This window comes from Schistocerca nitens, chromosome 2 (assembly GCF_023898315.1).
Source record: "Schistocerca nitens isolate TAMUIC-IGC-003100 chromosome 2, iqSchNite1.1, whole genome shotgun sequence".
Classification (NCBI taxonomy): domain Eukaryota; kingdom Metazoa; phylum Arthropoda; class Insecta; order Orthoptera; family Acrididae; genus Schistocerca; species Schistocerca nitens.
In genome coordinates, this window is record NC_064615.1 from 734,306,967 (window position 1) to 734,320,944 (window position 13,978).

At 41.9% G+C, this 13,978-nt stretch overlaps 1 protein-coding gene across 1 annotated transcript in view; it reads left to right on the plus strand.

Annotated features, from left to right (window-relative positions):
* Positions 1-13,978, plus strand: part of LOC126236938 (esterase FE4-like) — an 87,087-nt gene that overhangs the window by 54,807 nt on the left and 18,302 nt on the right. Inside the window, exon 9 of the mRNA XM_049946628.1 lies at positions 7,483-7,615. Within this exon, the coding sequence (XP_049802585.1) occupies positions 7,483-7,615 (133 nt within the window). The remainder of the gene's footprint in view (positions 1-7,482; positions 7,616-13,978) is intronic.

Sequence of the window (13,978 nt, forward strand, 5' to 3'; positions counted from 1 at the left end):
GGCGTCAAAATTAATAACATTTTCGTGAACAAGATTCTGCGTGTCAAAAGCATTGTTTGCGTTACTGGTATTTAATTAAATTCTATCTGGCGTGTTATTATTTTCGGGAGGATGCTGTTGCATTTCGACTAATTGTACTGTTCTATTATCTCGTGCTGACTTATTACGCTATGGATGACACCTAATGTCTGGTTCATTCTTGATAATATGTTGTTGCTGAAGTTCTTGCTGCTGAAAAGATCGACTGTTATTAAATGTACGCTGAGAATTGTGCTCATTAATTTTACGTCTGTCGTGATAGTCATTTCTATACGGTGCATTTGCGATAGGAATTAAAATAGTGTGTTTCTATACGTAGTTATTTCTTTGCTGGCGTGCGTTACTATTTCTTGTAGCTGGGACTATACGTGCACGCGGCGAAACATTAAAGCTTGGCTGACCTTGTGCATTACATTGTTGGTTAGCTATGCTAACCGGCTGACTTTCATGCTATTGTGGTGAAAAACGTCTATTGTTACCAAAATGTGTTTGCGACTGCTGAAAATTTTGCACATACTGATGATTAAAATTTTATCTGATATCAAAATTACGCTGGTAGTTCTGGAGTGTCTAATGAAAATTGTCACTTTCGGTAAAAGTTGTCTTATCGGGTTTTCTTAGTCATTCTTAACACTAGGTAGAGCAATATCTAAAGAGCTGTTTTGATAGATATAAAGGATAGTAGAAGATAAGGCAGCAGTGCAGAAAACTAAAGATGAAACAGCACTACTACAGCTCGGGGCCCTAAGCACGCTACGGCACATATTCATTAAAGCGTAATGAATCCCCTGAGGTCAATTACGTGCTGCAAATAAATTCTAGCTTTTGCGTTACAGGTAATGGTGGTAAAAATCCAAAAGCAAATTGTTGTATCCATGTTAATTCTAATTTCTGCATTATAGGCAACGCTGATGAATATACAATAGCAAATTGTCGTATCAGGTTCAAAGCTAGTTTCTGCATTACAGGTAATAGCGGTGAAAGTACAAAAATAAATTGTCTTGTACAGTGCAAAACGTGTATCTGTGCTCTGTCATTATTAAATTCCTTAGATTTTCTTACGGATAAAAATTGCTCGAAATCTACGTTCTCGTCACCGAATTGGAGAACACGTTCAGGTTTGTGTGAGAATCTGTTTGTATGTGTCATTTCGGATTTCAAGTTGCGTAGCTTTTCAGATTTTAAGTCGCGTAGTCTCTGTAAATTGCTCAAATTATACGCGCTGCGTGACTCTGACAAATGTTCGAAAAGTGCCGTCTGCTGTGATGTGTTATTAACTGCAATATTTTTCATCTCTGTTACTTCTTGCTGTAAACTTGACAATTTTCTACGCAACGTGTTATTAGACGAATCGATCTCATTAATTGTCTGCTGTAGATTTTGAAATTCAGGTGTTTGATTAAACGAAACCGGTGAGGTATCGTCTGATTTGCTGTCATTATTACTTTCAATAACATCAATACGACTGGCCAATTCATCATATTTTTCAGTCAGTATTTTTGCCTGATCATCGGTTTTAGTATCAGAGGCATTAATCAGTTTTTGTAATTTACGTGTGGTTTCGTTCAGTTTTTTAACGTCAGCTTTGATGTCATCGGAATCCTGTGTTAGTTCTTATTGTTCGAGTCTGTCGGTCACTGTCTGAATATCTGCTGTGTGTGTATCTGTTTTTGATTTAAGATCAGAAATTTCCTCACGTAATTCTATGTTCAACTGTTTGATGGTATTAATTTCGTCGGACACTGTAGCAATATTGTTGTCTACGTATGTTTTTGCCTTCGCAAACATTTTACGTTTATCTTCTTGTCTCTGTGCAGTGATTGTTTCCATGACTTGACGTTTTACTTTATTTTGATCCTGTATAAATTTGCGGAAACGCGTATCACTGTTTTGTAGGTGATTATTAAAGCGCTCGTCAATTTGAGTTTTCTGTTGTTCGAATTTCACGTCTATCTTTGCGTCCATTATGCGCGAAAGTTCTGCTGTCATTAATTTAAACTCGTCGCGTAATTGTGTTGCCTTTTCAGAGCATTGTTTACCGACTGCGCTAATTTCCTCTGTAAGTGTTTCTGTTGTAGCTGTTTGCATATCCCTTAATTCGTGAGTAACAGATCTAATTTCTTCGCTACTTTTTCTTGAACAAGCCTCAATTTCCTCGCGTAACTGTTCCTTAGTATCATGACACTGCGCGGCAACGGCTGTAATCTGCTCGCTAAGCTGTCTAGAATTGTTGTCTAATTTTTCATTAAGGCTGTCATGTTTTACATTAAGCTGTTTGATCTGTTCACAAAGCTGTCTGGAATTGTTGTCTAATTTTTCATTAGACTGTTTGTTCTGCTCACTAAGTTGTTTGAAATCTTCTTTAAATTGTTAGTTATTTTCACTAAATTGTTGTTGTAGCAACCTTGCCATAATTTGTTCAAAGTCAATATTATCATTTCTATTCTCCGTGCTGTTTAGTGTTGTACCTGCAATTGTTACATTTTGTGTGACCATTTGGTCATTCTGTGACTCACATAAGGGTTTGCTTATCGGATGTGCACTGTGCGTCGCTATTTCGGAATTAAATGTATCCGTCGTACTTTCAGTACACTGTCCATTTTCATTAGAAAAATTTGTCTGTACGTTACTTAAATTTTCCAAACCGGGTGTGTTAATCTGGGCAGCGCTCATTCCAACAGAACGCCCCGCGTCTTCAATTGTCGTCAAATTAACAGAGGAGACAATTGAGTTCGTTTGTTCATCACTAGGATGATTGTCAGTAAACGGTGGATTATCATCATTATATTGCGTGTCGCAAGTACTATCGGTGAAGTTATTTAATTCGGTTATTTCATTCATAATACCTCGCGATGCACTATTGATAGTCTTTCGCGGCATTTTTACACTATTCACAATTATTCAATAATGAGAAAAAGACAATGCAAAATCCAACAAATACAAATACAACAAAAAGCAACGAATTGCCGATGATCTGAGGGAAGAAAGTCACAAAATTAGTAAAAGCGTTGCGCCAAATGCTAATTATATTTTAGTAAATAAGAGCAGATATCTAACTACTTCTCAGAAGATTCTCAACGAAATACGATCCTGGACCGGATGTCGCCAAGATTAACCTCCCCGTAAAAAATATGAAAATAAAAAGAATTGGATAGAATTGCAAATACTGCCAAATGTTAGCTTCCCAAGGTAATAAAACACAATGATAATAACAATGTGCAAAAATGTTAAGTCCCCACAAAATTAACGTTATGATGAACCTGATAAATTTTATAAGGCCAGCTGCGCTGACCTTAGGCCCTGTGCAATAATTAACCTAATAAATTGATTATGGGAGGAAAAGCATAGGAAATATTGTTTAAATTGGAATGATTCTTTCCTTAAAAAAGATTGCTTTGAAAACAAAATTATTATTGGGGCATTTCTTGAACAAATTAATTACAATTAACATATATTACATTATCAGATGTGCGCAATGCTGCTTCATTACCTTATTTAACAATATACCTCGTCCCGAACCTTGACCAGAGACCCATGTCGACGCCCGCCGACTCCTCACACATAACTCCAACTCGCAACTCGCTACTAGCACTGACTGAGTGCAACTAGCAACTGAACTGTCGCGCGGTCAAGCGCAGACTAGCAACGATAAATAACTCTCTGGTCAGAGATTCTGTCATGCCTCGCCATCGCTGGTGCTGAACACATACGCGTTTCACAATGTATTCGCAATACATTACATTTGTCTATGTTAAGGGTCAGTTGCCACTCCCTGCACCAAGTGCCTATCCGCTGCAGATCTTCCTGCATTTCGCTACAATTTTCTAATGCTGCAACTTCTCTGTATACTACAGCATCATCCGCGAAAAGCCGCATGGCAGCGCTTAGAAACGCTCAGCCACAGAGGCTGGCTATTACGGAACTCTGTGTCATCCTCTGAACGTAATTCTTTCACAGCAACAGCAACATGAGTTTTTATCACTTTAATGAATGGTGGTTATTTTACTTAAATGTTATCTTTGCAACGTAAAATTTTCGTTATTCTAAAACAGGATAAATCATCCTTAAAAACAGCGAAGTATCTATGACCCTGCAAACCATTTTCTTTCATATGTCCGCAAAAACCTGCATAAACTTATCATCCGGGTTTAGTGGATTTACGCACTCTTTCACCAAACGCCAGCCGATGAGGTTTACCATAGACACAGCCCTCACAAGAACTGTTATCAATCTTTGTCTCTATATCACGATCCTTCAAAAACTGCTCCGCATCGCGTTTATTTTGATGAATCATGTTTTAATTCCATTTCTATATGTGTCGTTAGTCTCAGCAACGACACAAGATATGTGTTGACGAACAACCTTCGCAGCTGAATTATGGAGCTAATTTTCACCACAGGATTTCCTTTAGAAAAAAATCACTATATGCCACCTACGAAGTTGGCTCGAGCAGAGGCATCTGACTTACACAGGCAGAGCTGTTCTGTTTCAGTAGACCAAGCAAGCTTCAAATATTTCCCAAAATCGTAGAAATCTGTGACATTGTTAAGGCTAATACAAATGAAATGTCCTCCATATGTTTTTGTTTGTACCCAGTTTCACTTTTAAAGGAGCAGAAAAAACCCAAAAGGTAATTTGGTGTATTAGCTTTGGCAACAATATCTTTGAAAATGTGGAATAAAATTCTACAATAATTTAAAATTTTTTCAGAACAGCCCACCACATTTAAATAATTTTGAAAAATAATATCGTTTCTTGTAACATAAATTAGGGATACTTTCAAGCTACATACATCCATGTGTAATGAAGCTGGTTTCTGCTATACAATTTTTTGAAAATAAGCTGTGCACATTGTATTGACTGAGTATTTTCAACATACCTAATTAAAATATCTAAACATTCATTATTAGTATAGTTATTTATTTAACATATATGTTTTAGCTTTTCAATTTTTATTTTACAAAAAAAAAAAAGTTCAAATGGCTCTGAGCACTATGGGATTTAACTGCTGTGGTCATCAGTCCCCTAGAACTTAGAACTACTTAAACCTAACTAACCTAAGGACATCACACACATCCATACCCGAGGCCGGTTTCGAACCTGCGACTGTAGCGCCTAGAACCGCTTGGCCACTTCGCCCGGCTATGTTACATGATACATATTTTTTGTTTTTTTTGTTTACCATTTCGTTTGCTTGCATTTTGCTAATTTAAAATAACAAGTAACTCATTATTATGATACAAAATCATTAGAATAATGATAACCTGTAAATAAATGCTTAAATATTACGCCATCTACATAAACTCAACGAAATTTTTTCACGTAATATACACGACAGAGAACACAATACATAACAAAATTCAGCAGGTTTTGAAACCGTTGAGATTGACTCTCTAAGTATCTTGATTTGTATCAAGAATATTTCAGCACATTGGTAAGCCTTGGCGAACAGAACTGTTTGTGAACTGGTGACTGCACCTTGATTATATTGTTTATCAAGCGGAGATTAATATCATAGTCATTTAACAGAACTATATCTGAAAATCTTCTCAGATAGATCTTTCAGTATCAGAAACCACATATAGCTCACGACTGCACGTGTGCCATCAAGCCGTTTGGGACTACCAAATAAATAAATTCCTTGTCCTCAGGCATGAAGCTCTATAGAGTTCTTTTACATTGACATCTTCATGAATCTCAAAATAATAGTGATTTTTCCCCTTCAGTGGGAAAGATAACATTTTCAAATACCTTTTGACCTGGTCAGACGTTTGTTTATCAGATTTCAATTCCGTCACCAGGACATTTGGGCCTTCAAAAAGAGCTTCTCAAATTCTCGGTTCAAACTCACCATTAGTTTCTATTAAAGTTATAAAAAGGCGACTGGCTATTCTGAAAAAAAAAAATACGTGTGGACCATTGTATGTCACTCTGACAGCACATTTTGTACAGCTTGTTCTCCAAAAATGGTATTTCAGAAACAAGTCTATTGCTTGAAAGCATTCTTAATTTATGTATTAAGAAAAGTTTCCATTTTTCATAATTATTTAATGGTGGTGGGATATTTTGTTAAAATTCAAATTATAATAGTAATCGATTAAAGAGTTTTCAATAACATTAATTATATATCAACTTTGACCAGAGAATTTTTTTTTTTTTTGTGTCATCAGTTCGACGATGTTCCCTTCAAACCTAATACGCCAGATTATCTTACTGGATGTGTATTACTCGTAAAAGTGAAATTGTGTACAAACCAAAAAATGCGTAATGCATTATTTTGCTCCTTCTAGACACCCGCAGAGTTTCATAAAGATCGTTTAAAGGCACTTGGCAAAGTTCCTTTGTTGGTTGTAATATTTCGAATTCTGATAGAAGGTAAACATTTTGTCGCGAGTATTTGGGCGGCAGCGGAGGAAAGGCGACAACCTAGAACTCCTGGTCATCAGATCTTGCGACAATGTCACGAGTTTATTTCAGAACACCTTCGCAGTAACTCGTTGAGTAAAGACATTTGACACTGTTTGAGGTGATTCTTAAGCTGGCTTCCCGTCTTGGCGCTTTACAAAACTAGTGGGCTACCGAACAGCTCCGGTTTCATAACTCCTGTCATCTGTAACACAAATCGACACTACTCTTTGCACGTGTTTGCAAAATGAGGACAGTGTATTACGAGTAAATTGAAAGGGCTGAAGGAGCCGTTGTGTTGTACGTAACATGAGAAATTATATCACAGTCGCGGAAAAGTATCCTGCAAGCAAACGAAACCTACTTTAAAAGATCTACACTCATTCAGCAAGTGTGATTATAAGAATCAGTTCTTTTGAGTCAGCATATATACCACCATGAAAAGCTTACATTCATTGTCGATCTCTTACTCTTCACCCTGTTTTACCCGGCGTCGAAAGAACGAAGTTGCTACTGACGAGTATAGCGGAGATGCTGAGTGGTAGATAGGCACAACAAAAAGACTCACAGCTTTCGTCCATTACGGCCTTCGTCAACAATAGACGCACATATGCACACGCACACACAGTCACTCAAACGTTGTCTTTGTGTGAGTGCGTGTCCATGTGCTTATGTGTGTCTATTGTTGAGGAAGGCCTTATAGCCAAAAGCTATTAATTGTGAGTTTTTTTGTTGTGCCTACCTGCGACTCAGAATTTCTGCTGTATGGTGAGTAGCAACTTTCCTTCTCATAATATTGTTACATTCCATCCTGGATTTCCGGTTGTATGAACATTTAACAAAGCGTTTTCTGCTGTTGAGTAATCACCAAAATTCGTTACTTTAGTATTACCTCCTTGAAGAACTGATTCCAAATTCGTATCTCATTCATGTCTTTGTCCTTTAGATCGTTCAACGAACTTTAAGGCAACTAAGATTGTATTCATATGTATTCTGTGCAGTTTGCAATTTTTTACAACCTTTAATTACGTTTTGCAGTTCGACTCGCACCTCTGCTTCGTGGAGGGACTGGACGCCGCCGTCAGGAGCATGTCCCGCTTTTCCTCGCAGCCTGTCTACTACTACCAGTTTTCGTTCGTCGGTCCCCTCAGCGCATATCCTGGTGGCCCAGGTACGAGAAATAATCAATATAACAGCATACTCAGTAACTCTCCATCTATCTTTACCCGCTCATTGACAATAATGTACAGGGTCACAATTATTGAACTATATGAAACAAACTTAAATTGGTTACAAACTATGGCATGTACACACTCTAATCAACATGTATATGTCACAACAGATATTCGGATTTAGGTTATGACACGTTCGATATGCCTGCCATCAATGGCGATCATGTGATGCTGACAATGACCTCCTGAATGGGTGTTTTCAGCTCAGCAGTGATTTTGGGGTTATTGTTGTACACCTTGTCTTTAACAAAAAGGAGTCTCATGTGTTTAGATCCGGCTAAATGGCGGCCAATGGTGGCCCATGCCAGGGGCCTCTTGGTTCCGCAGAGACAGTCGGTTAACCCCAAAGTACTCCTCCAGGACATCACTCTCCTGCTTCGATAGGGTCGAGATCCGTCTTGCATGAACCACATCTTGTCGAAAACAGGGGCACTTTGGATAATGGAAATGAAATCATCTTCCAAAACCATCCTGTACCGTTCGGTAGTCACAGAGTCATCTAGGAATATTGCACCGATTATTCCGTGACTGGATACTACTCACCACACAGTCACCCGTTAAGAGAGAAGAGATCTCTCGATCGCGGAATGCGAATTCTCAGTCCCCCAAATGCACCGTTGTTGCTTCTTGACGAACCCATCCAAATGAAAGTGGGCTTCCTCGCTAAACCAAACCATACAGCGCATTCTATTTCCCATCGTACCCCGCAGCCAACCATGCAATTCGAACTTCCTAACGCAAACCGTTCAGAAGATATGACGGTTATATTTCTTATACACACATCAAAAAAGGTTTGGCATCACCTCGGTTCCGAGAGTTCCGTAACCTGTACAAAAATTGGAATAGAGATCAGTATAAATATCAATTCTGCCCTTTTTATTGCTCATGAAAACCACAAATTGCATGTTGTACCATCATACAGCGGGACCTTCAGAGGTGGTGGTCTAGACTGTTGTACACACCGGTACCTCTTATACCCAATAGTACGCCCTCTTGCACTGATGCATGCCTTTATTCATCGTGGCGTACTACCCACAACTTCATCATGGCACCGTTGGTCCAGATCGCCCCACTCCTCAAGGGCGATTTGGCGTATATCCCTCAGAGTGGTAGTTGGGTCACGTCGTCCATAAACAGCCCTTTTCAATGTATCCCAGGAATGTGTGATACGGTTCATGTTTGGAGAACATGCTGGCCACTCTAGTCGGGCGATGTCATTTTCCTGAAGGAAGTCTTTCATAAGATGTGCACGATGGGGGCGCGAATTGTCATCCATGAAGACGAATGTCTCGCCAATAAGCCATCGACAGACAGCGTGACGCCAATCCTGAGCTATCCATTCGGCATGTTGTCGGGCCCAACTTTACCGCGCTGCATGGTGTCGTGGTTGCAAAGATGGACCTTGCCATGGACGTCAGGAGTGAAGTTGCACATCATGCAGCCTATTGCGCACAGTATGAGTCGTAATACGACGTCCTGTAGCTGCACGTAAAGCATTATTCAACATGGTGGCGTTGCTGTCAGGGTTCCTCCGAGCCATAACCCGTAGATAGCGGTCACCCACTGAAGTAGGAGCCCTTGGGCGGACTGAGCGAGGCATGTCATCGACAGCTCCTGTCTCTCTGTATCTCCTCCATGTCCGAGCAACATTGCTTTGGTTCACTCCGAGACGTCTGGACACTTCCCTTGTTGAGAGCCCTTCCTGGCACAATGTAAAAATGCGGACGCGATCGAACCGCGGTACGGACCGTCTAGGTATGGTTGAACTGCCGACAACAGGAGCTGTGTACTTCCTGCATGGTGAAATGACTGGAATTGATCGGCTGTCGGACCCCCTCCGTCTAATAGGCGCTGCTCATGCGTGGCTGATTACATCTTTGGGCAGGTTAGTGACATCTCTGAACAGTCAAAGGGACTGTGTCTGTGATACAGTATCCACAGTCAACATCTATTTTCAGGAGTTCTGGGAACTGGGGTGATGCAAAACTTTTTTGACGTGTGTAGTTCAATAATTGTCACCCATTACATAATATTTTAACTTAGTTTGTCACGTAAATGAATTCTTTGCTTGCTATATAGTTATATGGTACTCCTAAAACCTTAGATAAGTACGAGTAGTAACACGAAGCTACAGAGATAGAAGACCCAAAATATTTTTATTGACCTTGAAAGTAATCTCCACTCATTAGTTAATTAGTGTGGTAGAATTAGGTACAAATCTTACACGTATTCTAACATTTGTGAGTTGTAACGCTTATACTGTCTTTGCTTAAACCCAGCTTCTCCGATTTCAGTATCAACTTCAATCGCCGACTTTGTGACATAAACTTCAGTACAATTGCGTTGTTATTTGTTGGTATGCTTGTAGCGATCGATTCATGCATGACGTATCATCAAAATTTACTTTCATCCCAGAACCCTTCTAAGCAGTGTGAACACGATTTCCACTCTTCTTTTGTGTCCCGTACAGGTGAATTAATGTCACACCAGTTTCTGCAGCAGTTTTATCTACAGCTATGTGTTGCTGCATTGCGTCGTATCAACGTGCCCGTAGACTCAAATTCAAATGGTTCAAATGGCTCTGAGCACTATGCGACTTAACTTCTGAGGTCATCAGTCGCCTAGAACTTAGAACTAATTAAACCTAACTAACCTAAGGACATCACACACATCCACGCCCGAGGCATGATTCGAACCTGCGACCGTAGCGGTCGCTCGATTCCAGACTGTAGCGCCCAGAACCGCACGGCCACTCCGGCCGGCCCCGTAGACTCACTACTTATCACTTGCAGTGGTAGACAAACATATCTTCTCTTCGATATATGTGGTATCCGTTCATTCGGACATGTCTGAAAGAACTGACACTATGTATATAATTAAAGCGAGACGGGCCAATGATTCCTTATTTGCAGATGCTCACCAGGCTCGAGCTCCTTAAAGGAATCGGTGAAACGCCATGAGTAATGAGGATAATGGGCAATGGGCACTATGTAATTATAGTGTAGATAAGTTGATAATTCGGGTCTCGTGGGAAGCTTGCTAGGACAGTTCGTGGAGCTACGATGACCACTGCGTCTGAATGGCTTAATGATGAGAGCCGCCTGCAGCCACTGTTTGGAATTCCTTTGGGTCTTAAACGTTTCTTCGGCTTATGGTAACCGACGCCATGTGGCACATCCACTCATAGTTCTTGGCGCACCTATGCTTATTTAGCGCTTGCTGGCGTTAGGATACAGCTTCGTCTACTAAAAGTCCGCACCCGGTAGCTGAGTGGTCAGTGCGACAGAATATCAATCCTAAGGGCATGGGTTCGATTCCCGGCTGGGTTGGAGATTTTCTCTGTTCAGGAACTGGGAGTTGTGTTGTCCTCATCATCATCATTTCATCCCCATCGACACGAAAGTCGCCGAAGTGGCGTCAAATCGAAAGACTTGCACCCGGCAAACGGTCTGCCCTACGAGAGGCCCTAGTCACACGACATCTATCTATCTATTAAAAGTTTCAGAATACTTTATGTGTTGTGTTTATAGTAACACCTTATATCTGCCCATGAAACTAAAATTTTATGGTTAACCTTACTCAACAGTAAGTAGCTTAGCTAGGCGACATAGCTACTGGAAAATAGTGAAGAATACTTGTTACGAAACCAATGATTTGCTGTAACCCAATAGTTTTCTCCCAAGGTAAGTGACATGGATTCCAAACACGTTATGTACTCGAAACTCAACTTACGATCGACCTTTCTAGTTATGTAAATAGAAAGAATCACTGTTCCAAGGTAACTGCCTTATGTCCATGTCCATCGCTTTAATGATCGACCTAAAGATCACTGATTGAATACACATGATGGAAGAAATTTTCATTAGTATAATTTGGCGAGCCCACGATCTTGTCGCTGTAGCAACACAGTTTCTCATCAGATCACTGAAGTCAGGCGCTCTCGGGCTTGGCTGACACATCTTGGTCTGCCCAACACTGTTGGCAAGCGGGATCCTTTCAGGCCTTATGAGGCCAATTCCGATGTGCTTGATAACCTAAAATAAGTAATGTTTCTGGTCACGAAAAGTGACAGAGGGCCAGGAGAGCGGTGTGCTGACCAAATGCATCTCCATGTCCACATCGAGTGACGCATATCGGCTGAGGACGGGTCAGTCGGCACCTGTGGGCTTTCTGAGGCCTACCACTACCACTGTAGTCCATAAATCATATTTTTGAAGCACAACAGCGCTTTGCCTGCCTGACTACCAAAATGAATTTGGGGATATCAGGATTTGGGATCTGGATTTTCCTCTGGTAAACTGAAGTTCACTTTTTCCAAAACTTGTTAGACAGATCTGGAATATAGAGACATCGATAGTTAGATGGTGAAAGGCCAGTAATGACGGCTGTACTGATCCTCAAAATATGGAAAATCTACTGCTCAGTGTCGTTTAGGATGTCTGTAGTCTTTGAATGTTTGACATAATGCCCCAGCAGGTGCACAGTTACGGCACCAGTCATCTGTAGAGATGGGCTGGGACTGTGATTCGAGTTTTTTGTTCGTCTCATCGATGTCTTGTAGCTCCTGTGTAATCTTGGTGACTACTGTATGTCCTGTCTGGGTGGCTGCATCATGGACTTCCTGCTCTTCCTTGGGGCATTCCGTTTGGCTCGCCTCTTACGTGATATCCGGCGTCTCAGGAGCGGCAGCGACAGAGACAGACTGCTTTGTGGGGTTGCCTCAACGTGTGTTGGCCTGTTCTCGGCTGGAGCGGTTTGCACCATGCGCAGCTGCTTTCTCAGCATTGATGCCCAGTGTGGCAGCTTCTTCCTCGGTGGTGGTGTGGCGGTCAACGCGGCCTCTGCCATCGTTGCGCCAGCTAACAACATTATCTTCACTGCGGTCGGTGCTGAAGTGCACCACATTGGGCATCCCCCACTCCCACTCTCACTGGGTGGTGAAGGGGGCGGGGGACCCATGGAGGGGGGGGGGGAGGCATTCGCGACGCGCTAGTACCCACGTGTGTCTTCTTTCCATTCGGTGCAGCCGTTTGTTTTGAGGCGTCTTTTGGCGCCTTTCTATACCCTGACGGCCCTACCTCTTCTCATCTGCGGCCCTCGTGTGCCCTAAGAAGGCCGGGCAGCCGCGCCAGTCTCCGACATGCGACCCACCGCAGCGGAGGCGTGTCGGATTCTCTTTTTTTCTCCTCTCACGGGTGCGGCTGTCATTCCGCGCGGCGACTTGACGCACCCAGGAGCGTTGCGGCTGTGTTTAACTACGTGCTCCATTATCTGGCTTTTAAAGCACTGGGGCTTGTTATCCAGATAGGGAGGGAAAGCTTCCACTTTCATTGGGAAGCCAAGGAACTTTGGTAGCTGGAATATGTCGCCACTCTCCGCTGCTGCTTGCATGGAAACTATGAACAGTGGCTGTTCCTTCCTATTCGTCTGGTTGTGGAATTAGACTGCCACGTCCTGGTAACTTGTACATCGCAGCCCTTCTCGGACTGCTGCTTCATCACAGATCCAAGGGAGCCCACGGACGAGAACCTTTGTTGTCTTCTCGCTCTGTTTTGGCAGCGCCTTCTTCTGCTCTGAAATTTGAACGATGAGATCGGCCAAAGTGCTCTTTACGGCACTACGGTCGTCCATGTTCGCTACTTGCGGAACGATCTTGGCGTCAGAGTCAAAGGATACAATGCCAACTTCTACTTTGCACCAGGCTACGATCTAATCGTGTATTTCTGTCCACCCTCTAGCTCTGCAACTGATGTAAAGTGCAGAGACAGTTGTACGATTTTCTTCAGTCCTCCGAGCTGAAACTTCGATGAGTTCTACGACCGATGGCCCCTTCACGGTCGTAACTTTCTTCTTGTAGCCTATTATTCCCATGCTGTGGTGCGAAAATCACTTAAAATTTGTTTTCTGTCGTTATAATGACACACGAAAATTGCTGTAGTTTTAGCCACAGCACAGGCACGTCGTCATAGCTCTTACGCAGCCTCAGTAGCGTAGCGCACAACATCGGCAAAGTACACGGCACGCTCGCTCGGGCCGCTCTGGATGATACCAGTCTCTGAGGCCTGTTCGCACGGAGTTTATAATTTGGCCAGCAGAGGAACGAGATGGCATCGTTTCCGACCCTAATTTAGTCCAATACCATAATGGATTCTTCAAAAAGGATATGGCTCTTAAGCATATTGGTCTAAACCCCAAATCACCTCGTTATGACATGTTGTTTGATGGTTTAACAGACAGTAGGCTCCAACACACTTGTTTATACCCAACATGGTGAGGCGCAAGTCATGTGGCATCATCTGTTC